Source organism: Styela clava, chromosome 1 (assembly GCF_964204865.1).
Source record: "Styela clava chromosome 1, kaStyClav1.hap1.2, whole genome shotgun sequence".
Lineage (NCBI taxonomy): Eukaryota > Metazoa > Chordata > Ascidiacea > Stolidobranchia > Styelidae > Styela > Styela clava.
Window position 1 is genome coordinate 30,366,601 of NC_135250.1, and position 18,808 is coordinate 30,385,408.

The 18,808-nt window shown below is 38.7% G+C and overlaps 2 protein-coding genes and 1 long non-coding RNA gene across 4 annotated transcripts in view; 2 read left to right on the forward strand and 1 right to left on the reverse strand.

The window, feature by feature from the left end:
- Positions 1-18,808, forward strand: part of LOC120334744 (afadin- and alpha-actinin-binding protein A-like) — a 165,345-nt gene that overhangs the window by 72,711 nt on the left and 73,826 nt on the right. The window lies entirely within an intron of this gene.
- Positions 494-3,822, reverse strand: LOC120335055 (uncharacterized). The gene is made up of 3 exons (XR_013476384.1): positions 3,634-3,822; positions 2,288-2,385; positions 494-683 (listed from the first exon to the last, which is right to left on the reverse strand). It is a non-coding gene; the product is annotated as an uncharacterized LOC120335055 (long non-coding RNA).
- On the forward strand, positions 9,592-17,752 carry LOC120335003 (uncharacterized). Of its 2 annotated transcripts, none has more exons than XM_039402513.2 (5): positions 9,592-9,856; positions 11,476-11,613; positions 13,051-13,146; positions 15,314-15,503; positions 16,773-17,752. In XM_039402513.2, the coding sequence occupies exons 1-5, from the start codon at positions 9,709-9,711 to the stop codon at positions 17,170-17,172; spliced, it is 972 nt and encodes a 323-aa protein (XP_039258447.2). In that variant the 5' UTR covers positions 9,592-9,708; the 3' UTR covers positions 17,173-17,752. The 2 variants fall into 2 exon arrangements, with proteins under 2 accessions (XP_039258447.2, XP_077971563.1); XM_078115437.1 differs by having other exon boundaries at positions 15,365-15,503.

Below are 18,808 nucleotides of genomic sequence, written 5' to 3' on the forward strand. Positions count from 1 at the left end.
TCGAATGAAGAGTCAAAAATGTTTCAACCCGGAATCACAAAGTTCAAATTTTTATAAAGATTCAAAATTTTCACAACTTCGAGTCGGATTCAAAATATTTTTAAACCAGGATCGTAGTTGGAGTCAATATTTTCGCGTCTCGGAGTTATAAGGTCATAATTTTGAGTCGAGTCGGAATCTAAATTCGCAGTCAAACTATTTCTAACCAGGTGTCGTAGTCGGAGTCGAAATATTCTGCAACACGGCGGAATCGAGGACAAAAGCATTTTTTACCCGGAGTTATTATTAAGTCAAAATTTTAAAGATTGGCTGTCGGAGCCAAAATATTTTAAATTTTCTAAGGGTCGTATTTTGAGTCAATATATTTTCAACCCAGAGTTACGAAGTCGAAATTCTTTCGTATCCGGAGTCAGAATATTTTCAACCCGGGGTAGCAGTCGGAGTCAAAATTCGAAGTTAAATTATTTTTAACCAGGTGTCGTAGTCACAGTCGCATAGTTTCAACCAGGGGTCGTAGCCAGAGTCGAAATTTGCTTTAAACCGGATTGAAATCAAATCCGGAGTCGGAGTTGATAGTAAATTTCTCCAGACTGCACTGCCCTGGTACAATGAAACACGGCTTTACAAACTTGACTGCTGATTGATCGTCAAAGTTAATGATGCTCACCGGCTTCGCTTGTAATCTGAAATAAAAAAAATAAAATATTCAAATATTTATTTTCAGCATAAAAAACAAAAAGTTGCAAATATCAATTTGAGCTTGACTTAGGACAAATATCGCTAAAAAAATATTATGCAAAAAACTATGGTCGGGATGTCTTAGTGCAGGGGTCGGCAACCCACGGTCCGCGGAGTAATATAATCCGGCCCGCGACGGTTCACTGAATTATAGTAACAAAACAGCTGTTTTGATGATTATATTCTTACGTAACAAAATTTATTGTGAGACACGTGTAGACTAAATTATATTATAATCTAACAAGTATAATATCCAAAAATTACTCGTTCAATAAGCCTATAATTTAATTATAATTAGACAAATGGCAACAAAACGCAGAAAAATTGATGCTAAGTGCAAAGGGTTCAATGGCGCCGAAAATATTCAAATGAAATTTTTTGAGATGCAATGAGGAAATAAATCTATCTTCTATTCGAGAGATGTATCACTGCTTGATTTTTTTTTATAAAAATATCATCCGTTTTCAACTTTCTAAAAATATGTACGGCCCGCCAATGACTTGCAAGTTGCAACCCTTGATATTGGCCCGCGAGCGACAAAATGTTGCCGATCCCTGGCTTAGTGATTGAATAGTTAGCTCATCAGTTGCCAACCGGATGCCCCTGCCCATAGAGGTACTCCTGAAGTATGCGCACCAAGATGTCGCACAACCTGAACCCTGACCTTATACACATCCTGATTTCAGGTTTTGCGCCATCTTGGTTCGCACACTTCGGGAGCCCCGAAAAATGTTTCTTTTTACATTTCAAAAGGAAAGGGTTGCGACCAGCAACACTGCCCCAAATCCTTACGCCCCCTTTTCAAACTATAGTCGCTGTTTCCAGTGGGTACATCCACACAGGTGGGAAGGCTCAGTAGTTCTCTACATAAAGTTCCATATTTATTCCGCGGGGGGAGAGGAAAGCCGATAAAACGGCTTGATCATATTGCGAACCAAGGCCTCTCGTTCGGTTACCAGTCCATGTCGGGTATGGGATAAGTTAGTCGGGTATTTGTACTCAGATGCATGGACTTGAGGGTGAAGGAAGCCGTAACTTAAAAGCGTTTACGTGAACCACCACCTAGGGCTGGGCATTTCGAATTGAATATTCGAATCGAATAGTAAATTATTCGAATCGGTTCAGAGCAAAATTTCGAATCGCCGCCATCTTGTTTTTTTCTTTCCGTCAATGGTTCGTGTGAATTCCCCCAATTTTTTTTTCATCGACGTCATATTTTTTCAACGCAATTCTGACATATGACTATTCTCTGTAGTGAGTTATTGATAAAACGTGTTTGTTATTCTGTGTGAACGCTCAGTAATCTGTCTGAGTGATGTATTCTATGTCTTCGGTAATTCATTTGTTGAGAGGACCAATTACTATAAGACTCCTATATTATTTTATTATTAATTACTATATATAAATATTCGATTCGATTCTGAAATCTCAAGTTATTCGTAAATTCCCAGCCCTACCACCACCATGAGGTGGCAAGGGAGGGGGGGGGATCGTTTTGCACATAATTATTACCCAACGGATTCTTACGGTGAACCACTTATTTGTTTACCTTCTGGAAGTCGTCGCTTTTTCCCAAGACAATCTCCATATTTCCGTCTTTGTCCCCACAACCAAGACCAACGTGCACGACTACCTTGACGAACGTATCTGTATTAGAAAAATTGGTAATCAGTACTTTCAGTGACTTCTTTACATCCGCCCTATAGGTGCTGAACAACCCTCCTAAAATTTTGTGACACAATAATATAATTCTTGAGGTGTATAAAATTTTATCTGGATTTTCTGAAAGTGGCATATTCATCAGTGCAAATGATGAGTCAATTACATAACACATTTTTATAGGTTAAGTTGAAAATAATTTTATCACTAAAAACAATATATATACTACCCTCTAAATTTGGAAACAAACAAGAGACGCCGCCGTTCGTTTGTGGCAGGAGCTGCCATAAAGTGATAAGAACTCCGCTTCTAATTATGTGTGAGAGGATTGCTGGACTCCTCGCCACCGCAGGGTGGTTCACGTACCCATGGACGGCTTTCTCCTCCATCAAGTACATGCAATTGGAACAAATAACAGGCTCACTAATTTAATACCGGACATGGATATAATACCTCCCGTAGTATGTCGACCAAGTTGGCGGACACCGGAACGTAGTATGTGTACCAGGTTAGGGTTAGGCATATTTCTAGGTACAAATACTACAGGAGTCACTTGGCTAGTCCCGAACACGTAATAAAACTAAACTAATGAAAATTGGACTAAAATTATGGCCTGACCCTAACCTGGTACACATACTACGTTTCGGTGTCCGCCATCTTGGTTCACATACTACGGGAGTACCTTTTATTTGACGTTGTGTATTAGACTCATGTTAAGTGTATCATGTTAATGCAGCTTACGTAGCGAAAGAGAGAGAGATATTTATTTTTCAACAACTGGAAAAAACGAGAATAGCAAAAATAATAAAAATAACAACATAAGCAAAGTTTTTTGGTATAGACTGGGGGGGAGCGATGCGACCATACGGTGATCAGAGTCAGCGTACTTTCTCCAAATTGAGCGAACCCGTTATTGATAAGTTCGATGCAAAAGAGAACCCGTTTCTAAAACTTTGAATCCCTTCATGGGAGGAATTCCGGCGCTCCAGAAGTACGTGTACCAATATGAATGTAACCTCAATTTGTTCGCCTATTTTACATTAAGTTGTGTAACGGGACTGAAACCTAAGGACAGGTGGTATATTCGCTTGGCTAACACAGGCAGTCCCCGAACTCGTAATAGAACTAAAATAAGGAAAATCAGAATAAAATTATGGTCTAACCCTAACCTGGTACACATGCTACGAGACTATCGGAATTTCAATATACAAATTAACGTAAGGATATTTTTACCACCTTCATGATTCCCAGAGGCCAGAAGGAAGAAACTGATGAGAATAATCCAGTGGAGAAGCAAAGCCATTATGCAAAGCTTACTCTCGCCAAGTCGTGTGCATGCAAGCACAAAAGTGAAGGAATCCGACTCGACTCGCTGTATGCTACCGCGACCGTTAAATAAGGATCTTTAAAAAATATCTGATATTCTAGCCTGTCAGAAAATAGAAAAAGTATTTTGGCAGTTTGTCTTTGATTTTGTCTGGGTACTGAAAATCCATTCTTTCGGTGTTGGGGTCGAGGACGTATACGCTAAAATTTCTAGAAGTCGGGAACCGATGTCTAAATATTGACGTTACGGGAATCAAAGCTTCTGGGCCAGAAATCGAACCTTTAAAAAGTCTACAGTCGAATTAAGTTTCCAATAAAATATTATAGTTATTTTTTTCCTGTAGCAATAAGCGCAGTCTAACTGATATAATAGCCACAAACGACTCTGCCATTACACATTAGTAGCACTGGACATTTCGAATGGAATAGTAAATTATTTGAATCGGTATTTCCACTTCGCCAATGGTCGCGGTAAATTTTTGAATTTTTTTTAGATAAAGCCATCTTTTTTCAACGCAATTCTGACATATGACTATTTTCTGTAGTGAGTTATTGTTGAAAACATGTTTTTTTATTGTGTATGAACGCTCAGCAGTCTGTATTAATGATGTATTCTATGTTTTCCGAATTTATGTGTCTGGAGGACCTAATACAATAGGAAAGTTACAGACAATTTTATATCTCCCAAGTATTCGAGATTCTATTCGAAAAATATTTGAGTCGATTCTGAAATCATCAGGTATTCGAAAATGCACATCCCTACACATTGATCGTTCCTCATAGAAAACCTTATTAGGAGAGAAAGTTTGTCAATTATTAATATTAATATAACACCTTTCTAATGGAGAGCGATTACTTAGAATCTAATCTACAAAGAGCAAGTAAATTGTGACTTCACACGCGGAAATGACGCAGGTGGGATATTTTTATCGACATTTGATTGATCTAATGATGTGTCTGGGAAAACATTTGTTTAGAAATCATGACGTCACTTTTCAATGACGTCATAAAATTGTCCATTTTTGAAAGGGAACACTTTGCGGAAGACACTTTTTGTGCTGGGCCGCGTTATATTGTCGGGAGCAGTTCTTTTCAGTGTCGGGTTTATATGACGAACCACGGCCTATCGTTCAGTTTCCAGTCCATGTCGGGTATGGGATTATTTAGCCAGTCATTTTGGTACTCCCGTAGTATGTGAACCAAGATGGCGGACACCGGTACGTAGTATTCCCTGAACTCGTAATAGAACTAAAATAAGTACGATGGGAATAAAATTATGGCCTAACCCTAACTTGGTACACATACTACGTCTCGGTGTCCGCCATCTTGGTTTACATACTTCGGGATTACCGTTATTTGTTTTCGGAGGCATTGACTGAAAGAAATCGCTCTGTAAAGCAACCAAGCTAGGTAAGAAGCTACTTACTTTTGAAAAACAGGAATTTTCCTATTCAAGAATCGCATACCCAATTTATTTACACCCTTAGGGGATTTCATTCCGCGATTTATAACCAGCGACACCACCAAAGATTTTGGACCAGGGATTAAAAATTCTGTCCTACCAGACGGGCGTACCATGTGAGCCGTAAGTGGCTCGGGTTCCAAATAGCGACTGGTAGAGCAGCGACTGTCATAATGGCGACTTCATAATAGCGACGTAATCAAGTGAACGACTGTCAAAATAGCCACTGTCATAATGGCGACCGCATTAAAACAACGACTGTTATGATAGCGTTAGGGTTAGTCCAAATAAAATGTTGATTTGAAGTCCCCTTTTGTTTTCAATCTTTCACTACGCAGTGTTTGCCTGTTTGTGCGTGTATACGTGTGTAGAGAGGTCGCTAACCCTAACACGAGTTAAGTCGCTATCATAACAGTCGCTGTTTTATTGCGGTCGCCATTATGACATTCGCTGTTTTGACAGTCGCTCACTTGATTACGTCGCTATTATGAAGTCGCCATTATGACAGTCGCTATCCTGCCTGAATACCCATGTAAGTGTGGCGTAAAAAGTTACAAATGCACACAAATACAAAGTGAAATTATGTTCCTCATACCAACGAAATTTCTCCTTGGAAATGAATTCCGCCCGGTTTTGGAATATCTGTACTTTCATCAAGGGCGAAGAAAAATGGGGAGTCGACTCAAACATTCCCCCCATCCCAACATTTTAAAACATAAACAGAAAAAGTTTCAAAACGATTGAAGAAGCGATTTTTATAGCATGAAGACTCGAACCCGCTATCTGATAGTGTCCAACTTGGAACTTAAAAATTTCAGATACCCCACGAGAAAAAATTGTGGCTATCTGACTTTCATAATTACCTAACATCCTAACATAAATTTTCCATCCTGTTCAGGATACTAATAAATACAAACAATAGCCTAACGTAAATGAAAACTTCGAAAACAGAACATCTAAGCAAGCGCGCTCACATGATATACTGCCGATGGCACACAAGCTACTACTTGCAGTTTGAATCAACTTTTTGCTTGCCTACGTATAAATTTCCTTGTTATAGATGAGCATAGATGGAGTAACTAATGTCACAGAACCTTCGGACCATGTGTGGTCACTGTTAAACTGATATAAACGGAAATTACACATAATTATCCTCTAAAAAATCTCGGAAATTTAACTGAAATTTTCATGTGATTGTGCGACCTTGCACACACATCGTGCAATGAGGAAATGATGTTGAACATTATAATCATCGGCAGAGCGGAAATTCACTCGTGAAAATTCCATGGTCTTGTAGGCTGTTTCCAAATTTTGGGAGTGGCAAATATTTTGCTATTAGCGATTAAACAAACTATTTATAACTTATAATAATGTGTTACGTATTTGACTGGCCATCTGTACTGGTATATAAGCCACTGACTGAATATTTGAATGCGATTATATTCAAGTTGAATTAAAGTGGATTTAACTTGAATTAAAGTGTGATGTCACTCCTCAAAATTAGGGGGGGGGGGGTTAAATTTTAGATGGTTTTCATCACTGGCGACATGGCATAGCAGGGACGTAGCTAGGAGGTGGTTTGGGGGTGGGAACGCCCCCCCCCCCCCCCCATTTTGGAATAAAAAAAATTAAAAGCATCTTTCTGTATCACACACAGCAATTTGAAGCTTGAAACCCTTTTTAGACCACTAAGACTCATGAAACACACATTTTCCGGCGTTCGGCCGGACCCACTTGCTGTTTCAATCTAACTAGGCAAATCAGAACATCCCCCCCCCCATTTGAAATTTTCTGGATATGCCTCCGGCTATAGTGTTAAAGTTGAATGTTTTCACCGGAGTCCGAGTCGTATTTTCAAACTCTCCGGAGTTGAAATAAAAATTCTGATATTTCCGGAGTAGGGAGTCAGACTTTCAATGGTGATAAAGTCGTCAAAAAAGGATTTTAAGTCGTCCAAAAGTTTATTAAGCGTTATTAACAGTGTAACGAGAATATCGGTCAGAGACCGAAGACTTATCGATCGAAAGTTAGGGGATCCCTCAAAACAGTGCTCTTACTCCATAGTGACACCTTGTGTCCAATCACTAATTAATTAATAACTCGCTAATTATACGACATAATTTGCCCAAAATCAACAGGCTTCTGGTCTGAGATACGGTAAAAATCTGGAGCAGATTCAATCTCGCTTTCGTGAGATATCGCGTGCTTCTAACAGACAAACAGACAAATACCTATCAACATACTTACCGATTAAAATCGATAAGTAATAACACTGGATTGATAAACAGGCGGCCCAGCAGTGCTGAAAGCCTCCGGAAGGGAACACGAGCGCTAAAAGGTTGGGAATCACTGGAATAGAGTGTAAATTTTCACCCGACTACCCCAGCAAACCTAATTCTACACAAAAAATTAATCACTTCAACGATAGAGTTCAAACCGGGTCACAAATTTCAGAGGCGAGCTGGCTCGAATCAAATTTTAACATTGCGAAATCAAGCCCGCACCTAGCCTGCCATCCTATTATGACATCATGTGTTGTTTGTGAATTTAGCCGATACAGTTGTGTGTGACTTTTGTTGATTATAAGAAATAGTCTCGCACACTCACGGGCCATCATCACTGAAACGTCAAAGAATATACAGTGTTACCTCGATCGATACTCGAACAATTCAATACTCGACCAATAAATTCTAGTAAAAAATGCTGCAGTACTTGTACGGAAATTCCGTGCTCGAACACCCGGGCGCGCCGCTGAGTACGATTACGTCACCCGAACCGCGAATCTCGGCTGTCTCTTGACCATTCTAGAAGAGAGCGATGCTCAAATATATAGACACGAAGTCCTATAACGAAAAAATACGGGTAGCAATCTTCACAACTAACGTGACGGCGGAACCGTCACAAGGTGCGCATTTTTTGATGACGTCATCGCACACAAATACGGAATTCCACAGAACCCACAGAAATTTTCTCAAGCATACAGTATAACCGATACAAATTTTTAAATATTTCATGATTTATTTCAAATTCCAAATCATTCCAACCTCAACTGGATGGTATCTAATTTGTTATTTTGAAACGTGAAGATGTTTTCTTCAAATCTCCCATTTTCGCATTAGTGGCCGGGGCTTCTTTGTGCAGAAGATCCAAAATTCGTTGCGAGCATAAAATTTTTGGGTCATATTCTACTTTTAACGTTTACGATTTACCTAAAAATCAAACAACTTTCTTTTTATTTAAATATAATTGTTTAGTTTTTATTTTTATTTGGAGGGGGTGGGGCGTTGTAACTCAAATTTGATGCAAGCGAATATAATTTTGGGAATTATTCTACTTTTGCGTTTACGATTTCCCTAAAAATCAAACAATTATTTTATCCAAATATAGTTTTTTTTTTTTTTTCGGGGTATCTCAAATTTGATGCAAGCGAATCAAATTTTGGGGAATTTTGTACTTTTAACGTTTACGATTTACTTATAAATTAAACAATTTTTCTTTTTTTTCAAATATAATTTGCCCACTTCATTCAATAGCCTATCGACGTAGATAGGTAATAATCATAAACACGGAAGGTGACGCTACTCGTAAAAAGAAACGAAAAGTTTACTCGCGTTTTAATGTTATCCGCTCACATAAGAAATTATTGAGGGCGGGGTTCGTCAAAGACTCAAAATTGACAAACTACTAAATCTTTCGATATAAAATGTCGAAGTTACTGACAAATATAAGTTACATTAACAGACATTTCAATTATATCAACACACGTATTTTTTGTCTTAGTAATACTCGTATCATATATTATAATCTCGCGGAAATTGGTTTGAACAATACATTTTGCGCAGGCGATGCAAATAGTCGGGCTGTATTGCTATTTGATCATAGGCTTAGCTTTGCAATAGTGTATTTTATACAAATTTGAGCAACGTAAATAAAGTCTTGAAATAGCGCTACAATCTAACAGCAAGCTAACTCGGTACCCTGAAGTATGCATACCAAAACGGCAGACACGGAACGTAGTATGTGTACCAGGTTAGCGTTAGGCCATAATTTCAGATACAAATACTACGGGAGTCACTTGGCTAGTTCCCGAACTCGTAATAGAACTAAAATAAAGAAAATTGGAATAAAATTATGGCTTGACAAATACTTTAGCATACTGTAGAAGTTATTGTACGGATGTTCGCCAGTCAAGGCACACGATATTCGGCACGTTCATTTCTTAAAATTGGCAGCGGCGAAACTTGCCTTTGTTACGTAATATTATGATCTATCTGCCTTGCCCAGGCATAAATACTATATGTGTATACTGTATCGTACTTTGCGCGTACACAGTACTGTATTATTCCCGTTTTAAAAGCACACAACATGCGCTGCATGGAACTTGTTCAAGGCAATATTTCGAGGTATGTTACCGAATTCTCAAGCGTGGTGACGCGATCGACTACTCATGACGTGTTGGCCACCCCTTACATATAGCATATGTTTTACTGACTGTAGATATAGTGAGTTAAAATTATTGAAGTATGACTCAACTGCCTCCCGCTGCAATTCGAACGTGCAATGTGACAGTTATGCAGAACGAAGCCGATTCACATCCTTCTCTGGAAGTGATCATTTTTCCGATTCACTTTGAGAATATTACTTTGAATTGCGCATCATGGACTATCCAGGGTAAGTCGAGCTAGGGGAGTAAAATTGTGGTTGTATACGTGGAGTCGATGGATCCGGCTCCGGATTATCCTAAAACCGGTTTCATATACCGTGTTACCCCGAAAATAAGACCTAGTCAGAATTTTAAAAATGATTTTAATATAAGCTCTCCCCTTATAAGACCTAGTCAATACCGCGAATTTTTTTTTACTTAGTCTATAACAAGAAATCTTTCCTACATGTTCTAATGATCAGTAATCTATGTTTTGCAGTTGTTTTGAAAAGAAACTGTTATTTATAAGTGTCAAGTGAATGGATATCGGTTTTCATATTTTGTAAATTCTGAAATCTCGTATTTCTCTACTTTGTAATTTTGTTTTTGATAAATAAAAATATAAGACATCCCCCGAAAATAAGCGCTAGCGGTAATTTTTGGAAGAAAATTGAAATAAGACCCAGTCTTATTTTCGGGAAAACACGGTACAAACGTTGACTTAGACACCAACCCAAACAAACGTTACCATTTTTCACGTTTTGTAAGTAATAGTGCGGATTGCTCTACGTCAAGGGATCACAAACTTTTCTAGCCGCGCCCCCTTTTTAGAATTTGTCAAGTTTCGCACCCCACCTCAGAAATAACTAGCTAACAATAAGCTACAAACGAGAATATCGGTCAGAGACCGAAGACTTATCGATCGAAAGTTAGGGGATCTCCCAAAACAGCGCTCTTATTCCATAGTGACACCTTGTGGTCCCATCACTAATTAATTAATAACTCGCTAATTATACGGCATAATTCATCCACAATCAATAGGCTTCTGGTCCGAGATTAGATGAATGCACATGCAAAATTCGGAGCAGATTCAGCCTTGCTTTCGTGAGATATTGCGTAACATACGAAAGTGTCTAACAGACAAATACCTATCAACATACTTACCGATCAAGATCGATAAGTAATAAGTCTGGGAAGGTCAAGTCTAACAAATATATATATTTTTAAATAGCTTCACGCCCCCTCAAAAATTGTCTACGCCTCCCTTGTGGGGCGCGTCCCACCGTTTTAGAATCACTGACCGATGTGATCCGTCAAGGTTAATCGAACCAGAGGGCTGGAAACTCTGTAAAATCGACTCACCATCGACTCTTAATCCGGATTAAAAAAAATTTGACTCCCACTCCAGCTCTGAGAAAAACAAATTTTGATAACAAAAAGGGTATGCGATTATTCTTTATTAGACTATAAAAGACGCTTAGTAAAATTAATACTTTTTGAGTTTCTGTGGTCAATTCTGATTTTTTTTTTTATCGCCACTTAGAATCTGAAATCCCGACTTTGACGAAATCAGAATTTCGACTTCGAATCAGGGAAAAATATGATTCCGATTACAGTGAAAGCATGCTTTAGTCCGACTAAATATTAAATCCGGTCTCTGGTTAGTTGGACCAGCGGACTTAAACCGTGGTTGCAGAGTCGACAAATCTGACTCCAGATACCGGACTCCAGTTTTTATGGAATTTTTGAGATGGAAAGGGTCGCCTGAAGGCAATTAATGTTTTTCTATTAGATTCGATATTCTATTCGACTCTTCTTTAGAATCTAGTATAAATGTCTCACTTAAAAACGACCATTTGTTTTTTAGGCCAGCGCAGTATTGAAGAAGCTCGACCTTTTGCTTCGTTTCAAGATCGTAAAGATAGCTGTACAGATACTATATCTAAATATTGTCGATCTAAAGCAATACTCGACACGGATCGGTGCACTTTATACCTCACAAACGGTAATGCTGAGCCCAATATGTAGACCTACCATACGTACCGGTTTAGCCGGAACAGTCCCGATTTTGACAAGCTGTCCTGGCGTCCCGCCCGGTACACTAAAATGTCCCGGTCATGAGCATGGTAGTCGTAAACAATTATTTTATTATCAATACAAAATAGTTTTTTTGGTTGTTAGGAATTCCATTTACCACTGATTTGCGACTCACTTTATTAGTTCAGTGAGAACTACTATATTGTTATGTCATAGTTATTATATGTTTGATGTGCCAATTTAACATCCAACGTTAGTTGCCGTAAAATTATTCAGAATGCCGAAAAGAAAGTAAAAGTTTTCCGATGATTTAAATATATATTCATATGAGTTGAATGTTTCTAAGCCTCGAAAATGAACTAAGGTTTGTTCAATCGCACCGTCCCGTTTTTTCATGTATATAGTAATCCCACTAATAAGACAAGTTGGCACGCTCTGCAGGGGCGAACAAGCTTGGCTCGAATAAAGTCACATTTAGACCTGAATGACGGTTAGCATTGCAGGTTGTAGTTATTTGGGTGAACAGTGCCGACTTAAAACCTGAAAGATTCCGGCCCTTGCGCGAAACACTGTTTTATATTAATTGAAGAAAGTAAATAATCATTTCATTTTCGAATAATGGCAGCGCAATTACGCCATCACCCCCGGTTCAGTAATCACTCCTCACTGCTTATCTTATAGTGATTGACGGTTCAGGACACGAGTGCGAATGTTGAAATTTCAAAAAAAAAATTATCTGAATACATCACAAAGTATAGGTGCTCTTTATACTGTTCTTCAATCATACTCTGATGCAATATTCAGCAAATTTCTTCAATAAAAAGTTGCGGTTATTTAATGCAAACCAAATAAACGTTTTCGTTATTTTTTTCTCAAAAAAGTCTTTTATAGTTTAGTCCTTTTGGGTCGAAATCCTTATTTGCTAAGGGTTCAAAACTATGTCGGTTATCCCACGAAAGGCTGAACCACGACTAGTTGTTGTGGTTATTTGTAATCTTGGTATTTTTTTTCTTTAGTTATTGTAAAAAAATCCTCTGAACTACTGGACCAATTGCTTTGGAATTTTCAGTGGTTAAAGATTCCTGTTGTCGCCAGAAGGCTACTACTTTTATTTAATTCCCAATATTTTGTGGGCTCTGAGAGATTCGATTTTTACTTTGAAGTTTTGCGTGATGACGTCATCAAAATTGCGCACCGTGTGGCTTCCGCGATCTGGTGAAGTGAAGTTGGGAGATTTTCGTTAAGTAAGACAATGGGTAGCTTACTGTAAAAGATTCAATACCACTTCGTTTTAGCCTTTGTGTCCATATATTTGAGCATTGTTCTCTTGTATATATTTGTGATTTGATAATTATTAATAAAATTGTTTTCCAAAATCTGACTTGTCTCTATTTTTCAAAAAAAGGACCCAACCCTGGGGGCAAATTGGAAAATTCTGTCAACTTTACCTGCACCCCGCTAATAACCACGAACACCCACTTCACTGCAACGACACCCACAGGTACGTTTTTTTCTTCGCTCCATTAATATGCCCCTGTTTATATAGGGGAAGCAAGCGGGGGGGGGGGGGGGGGATATTAGTTTTGACTACCGAAATAATCGTTTCTTTTATTTGTCGAAGAAAGGTATCGCAGACCATATTACTGAAACTTATCAGACACAAACAGAAGGTCAAGTGCTAAATGAAGTTTCGTCATTTTTGTAAAAGTCATTAGTAGGGCTGGGAATGGTTGACTGGTTAATCGGTTAGACTATTTTAGAGGATTAACGGTTACGATTTATTTTAACCGTTAACTGACATCTCAGGTACAAATCATCTTTATAATGTATAATTTCTTCAAAGGATTAGTTCATCGCAAATTTATCTCCTGTGGCGTTTAATTCAAAAGAATATCACTAACTGTATTGGTAAGGACCCAATGAGTGTGAAAAATATTCGAAGTATCAAGATTGCAGATTATGAAAATTTGACAATGATAAATTCAGGATCAGTTTTCGGTCGAAATATATTGTTCGCGATTTTATTGCAAAATCGTTCATTCAATGCCATCCAACAAGTGTGGAGTTTTTTTTATATGATATCTCAAAGTAGAATTGCACGTCAAAAACTGAAAATTTGTCATATAAATGACATTCAATAACTGATTCGCGTTTTACCAAAATACTGCCATATGCTCAAACCACGTTGCATATCTCTTGCAGCAGAGCGATCACAAAACTATCTCCATTCGTGAATATTTTTGAGCGATACCGGGATAAGATCACCGAAATGGCTTTGTAACCATTGTAACGTAAACAAGCTAAAATTACTACGTCAAATGTCACGCTGCGGTAAATTTTACCCGGTGAAAGTGTTTTCCCTAAAATTCCCAGCCCTGGGAAATGTATTGTTTTTTTATTGGGAGATGATGGGACGCGAACCCGTAGGGGAAGGTGGGTTACGTTGGGACATTGGGCACAGTGAAAAATCAGCTATCACACTGATACTATATCCGCAATCCTGTCCGCGGCTCGATGTTCCAATCCGCCCTTAGGTGAGTTACAACGTCCCCGCGAACGGACAACGGACGGGTAGAGCGGCGCAAGCTATGGGGTGAAATTGGTTTTGGGAGGTTGAAAAAAAAATTTCACCGTTCCAGTTTTTTCTTTTTTTTAGTTTAGCCTTTCCAACGAGACAAACCATCGTCTGATATTCTTTAGCGTCAATCCACTGTAAAATATTCCTAACGTTAGCGAGTGGCTGTGCCTTCCGAATTTTGCCGTGGGATGGTCTGAAAATATTTGTTTCCTATGGGGAACAATGGACCGGGGTTCAGTGGGACATGCTCTACAGGGCACAATTCGACAATGTTTGATACAATAAGTGCTTAGAGACTTAGAGATGCGTTATATTTTGTGTAATATAATGGTTTCTTTCGACCCATGGCCCAATATGGAATATATTCGAGAATCAATAATATTTCCAGATTTAGATTCGAGGAAGGAAATAATCAAATTTTTTTGCAAAATGTTTTGTCAAAATATCTGAACTATTTCAGTTGAACATTGATTTTAAAAATATTAAATCTTCAAATTCGAAGTCTCCCCGTACTTTAGACGATTTTGCTGATTAATTGCTTATTTTTAAGGGCATACTTCGTTGAATTTTGACAGACTGACCCATTGTGCCCCAGGGTCTGTCCGATTGTGCCCACAAGTGGGGTACAGTGGGACACTTGACAGACGTTTTTCAAAGCATTTTGGTAGTAAGATGTGTGTCGCAAGGGAATTTCTTTGTTGCTGAATAAAAACTACATTTACCCCTCTATGCATTAGTCCCGCAAACTTAAGAGAATATGCAGAATTAACGGCTCAAAATATGCAAAAGAAAAAAAGTGTCCCAACCTTCCCCACTTTCCCCTACTTGTCTTTAGACGAACGCAGCAAAGGGGTAACGTGCACCGCCGCTGACAACTAGCGTTATCTTTCACGCTTCAAATGTTGTGCTAGATTTGAAGAGTGTCGTGTTAATGTAGCTAACGTAGGATAGGGTTTACATATTTCATGGGGGAAAGAGAAGTGCGCGAGCGTATTCCTAACGCTTAGAACGATGCGCCACCCTGAAATAAAAGAATCTGTTGTTGGAGAGAACCTGCTCTCAAATTTTGAATGCTACCACTGCTTTTAAGATCTACCCACCGAAAGTACTACTCATACAACAGGAACCTTTCTCTCCACAGAAAATACAACCCAGAAAGTGCCGGTAAACACCGACAAGGATATGGCAGGAGACAACTTCCCAGTTTGGGTGATAATCTTGATTGCCTCTGTCATAATGGTGATCATTTTGATGATTGTGGCGTACAGAATAGTAAAACGGTGAGTGAAAAATACGTTATGTTCACAAAGAATATCAAGATTATAATTTTTCGTTCATTTTTCCGAGTTTAAAGTTGCTTTTGGTCAATATCGCCTCTCTCTTATTGAAATGAGATTTCCATAGTAATCCCGGAGAAACGGAAACTCGATAGGACGTCTTAATTACATGGCGAACAACGGGCTATAGTCTGGTTAACAGTCCATGTCGGTATAGGCAGTGGCGTAGCAAGACTCTCGTGAGCCCCCCCGCAAAAATATTTCGTGGAAATGACCCTAAAAACTCTCGGACATAAGCTAAAACGTTTTTTTTATTTCGTCAAAAAGCATAACATGTCGCTATTAAAAGGCAATATTAACCTAAAATTTGCCGTTTATCTTGGTTACTTTTATTTTTTTCATACGTACTTCCTCTTCTGCCCTTTTTCTGCGTTTCTGTGCGCCACTGAGAAGTTTTGCTTTTGACATCATTCTGACAGCCTTCGTAATTTTGCCGGTGCGATCAAACCACACGACGCCAAAAATCGACGACTCCCTGGCATTGTTACGTAACGAAACGATTTGAGCAGAGCTAACATCAACGTTATAAGATGTGCATTACTTGTTTTGCAATGCAACTTTTGGTTTTGCGGCTTAAATTTCTAAATTCTAACAGCTTGGGCCCCTTTGCGCTGTGGGCCCTCCCGCGACCGCGAGGGTTGCGGGGGTGGATGCTACGCCACTGGGTATAGGTAAATAATTATTCAGCTATTTTTCTCCGAATCCAACGGTGACTCCTCCAATATAAGTTGTTACCCTCCCTCTGTGAAAACTGTGTATAAACAGAAACAGCGAATATATAATTTGACGACATACACGTACGGTACTTACCTCGGGGTGGGGTCGGTATTCCCTCCCCCCCCCCAGGTATTCCCCGGTCGGTATTCCCCCTCAAGAACGCTTGTCAAAGCGTTTGATAGGTGGGTGACCAGTCTATCGTGACGCTTCATGTACACATTTAAATTGTTTCTGGACAAAGTCTCGGCCACTAGCGGTCAGGCCACCACATAGGTGTTTCTCCGATCGTAATGACTTGCATTTCTTTCAAGTCTCACGTCAATCGGTATTTACTAACATAGCAGCTCTTGGAACTTTAGTTGTCACCTTTAACTTTGCTCGGAGATCAGTTTCCTTTAATACTAAGTAGCCTACCGTAAGTCCTCGCGACCTTGCTTTGAGCCAAGTTTTAAAGCTAGAAAAATTTTGTTGATCATTTTCTATTGATATCCGTAGACGAAAAGCGGCGAGGAAAGAATCTATTACCGCTAAAGGAGATGGGAATGTGCCACAAGATGGAGCCAATAATCCTGTTTTTGAGTCGGATTACACGCTTGCAGTTGATCCAAACAACTCAAGAGGCAACGATGCGTCATCAGCATCAACGTCACAGCCTACGCCACAAGCTGTTGTTAATAACTACGAGGAAGCTAAGCCTCTAGGTCACGTGACAGACAATGAGAACAATGGCCCATCAACCAGTAATCTTTATCATGTAATAAACGATGCTCCCGGAAATGAAACTACGCGGGAAGGATTGTATCATGTGATTAAAGATTTGGCGCCAAAATCTGAATCACGTGATGGGAATGAGAGCGAACGAGAAATGGTCGACAATGTGCTATATAATATGTAATTTTTTTGTGGGTTTCGTAAGTGAGAGAAACTCTCTTCAGTTTTTTTGACAGTAATCACGTGACGCATTCAAAAAGCGCCTTTATCGATATTCACTGGGAATCCTGTCGCAACAAGGAATGTAAATTTATATGTATTTTAAGGTCGCCACGAGTGTTCTGTTCCTATTTTTTTTCCGTTATGCTTTTATTTTAACCTGAGTTGTGATTGCTGTAGAATCTGTTGTATCAAGCACCCACCAAAATACCTCCGTCACCGCTCAAATAAAAAAACAATTAATATTTATCCTGTTAGAGTGAGGGCTATTAATGCAAGTTGCGCTGAAAATTCAAATTTTCAAATCATTCCTAACCCTAACCCCAACTGGGTAACTACACAGTTGTTATATCAAACGTGTTTTTCTCAAATATCACATTTTTTGTATTAGTGAGGGGGATTTGTACAAAAGATCCAGATGTATATGAATATACTACAAACTGTCTGTTTTATTGAAGTGGGTGATAGCAATATGTTTTTGTGAATGTTTCCAATTTCTATACAAACAAACGTCATCAGGACTATCTGTCATTGCCCTGATAAGCCGTCTGTGTATATGATGTACGCAGGGGCGTCATCAGGGAGGGTGTGGGGTAGGGCTGGGCATTTCGAATCGAATATTCGAATCAAATCGAATAGTAAATTATTCGAATCGGTTCAGAGCAAAATTTCGAATCGAAGCCATCTTGTTTTTTTCTTTCCCCCAATTTTCGAGGTAAATTTCTCAATTTTTTTGAGAAAAAAAAAACATTGAAATTGAAACCATATTTTTTCAACCCAATTCTGACTTATGACTCTTTTTTGTTGTGACTTATTGATGAAAACGTGTTTTTTTATTGAGTGTGAACGCTCAGCAATCGTTTCCAGTAATTTATGTGTCTGGAACACCCAATACAAAAAGAAAGTAAAATACAATTATATATCTCCCAAGTATTCGAGATTCGATTCGATTCGAAAAAATATTCGATTCGATTCTGAAATCATCAGATATTCGAAAATGCCCAGGTTGAGGGTAACACCCCCCCCCCCCCCCCCTTTTGAATGCAAAAAAGAAAATAATTTTTCTGTAATATGCATGCCAATCTTTCGTAGTTTCATACCTTGAAACGCATTTTAGACTCTCAAGACTCTTGAAAACCCGGACTTGTTATCTGTCACGGTCTAAGTTGGTCATCAGAAATTTCAGAACCTTCTTCCCCCTCGAAAATTCGTTGCTGTGCGTTGCCAAGCTGCGCAGACAACCTCGTCAAAGCTATTCAACGCCCTGTATAGGCGTCTGTGTTGTACATACCAGTGGTTGACATTTGTTCAACACGAAATGTTGTTGTTGGTATTTTTCTTCTTGATGTTATGGAAAATTTTCTTATTCACTAGTATACCAATTTTTTTGACATTTTTAGTGGTTGAAGATTGTATTTTTCGCTAGAATGCTATTACTTTTATTTATTTTTAATTTTCTATGAGATCTGATATTTGATTCAAAATTTTGCTGTAATTTTATTTTTCATTGGAACAAGGTTTTTAATTCGCAAAGCGTGACGGCCGTTTCCAATTCCACACAGTGCTCGGAGATTAATTGATACCGGTAAACCGGTACGAGT

What these genes read in the sequence shown, in the direction of transcription:
- LOC120335003 (XM_039402513.2), top strand. Translation starts at nt 9,709, where the DNA reads ATGACTCAACTGCCTCCCGCTGCAATTCGAACGTGCAATGTGACAGTT. An exon ending in CACTTTATACCTCACAAACG is followed by an intron (nt 11,614 to 13,050) that starts GTAATGCTGAGC and finishes TTTCAAAAAAAG; the next exon opens with GACCCAACCCTGGGGGCAAA. An exon ending in CACTGCAACGACACCCACAG is followed by an intron (nt 13,147 to 15,313) that starts GTACGTTTTTTT and finishes ACTGCTTTTAAG; the next exon opens with ATCTACCCACCGAAAGTACT.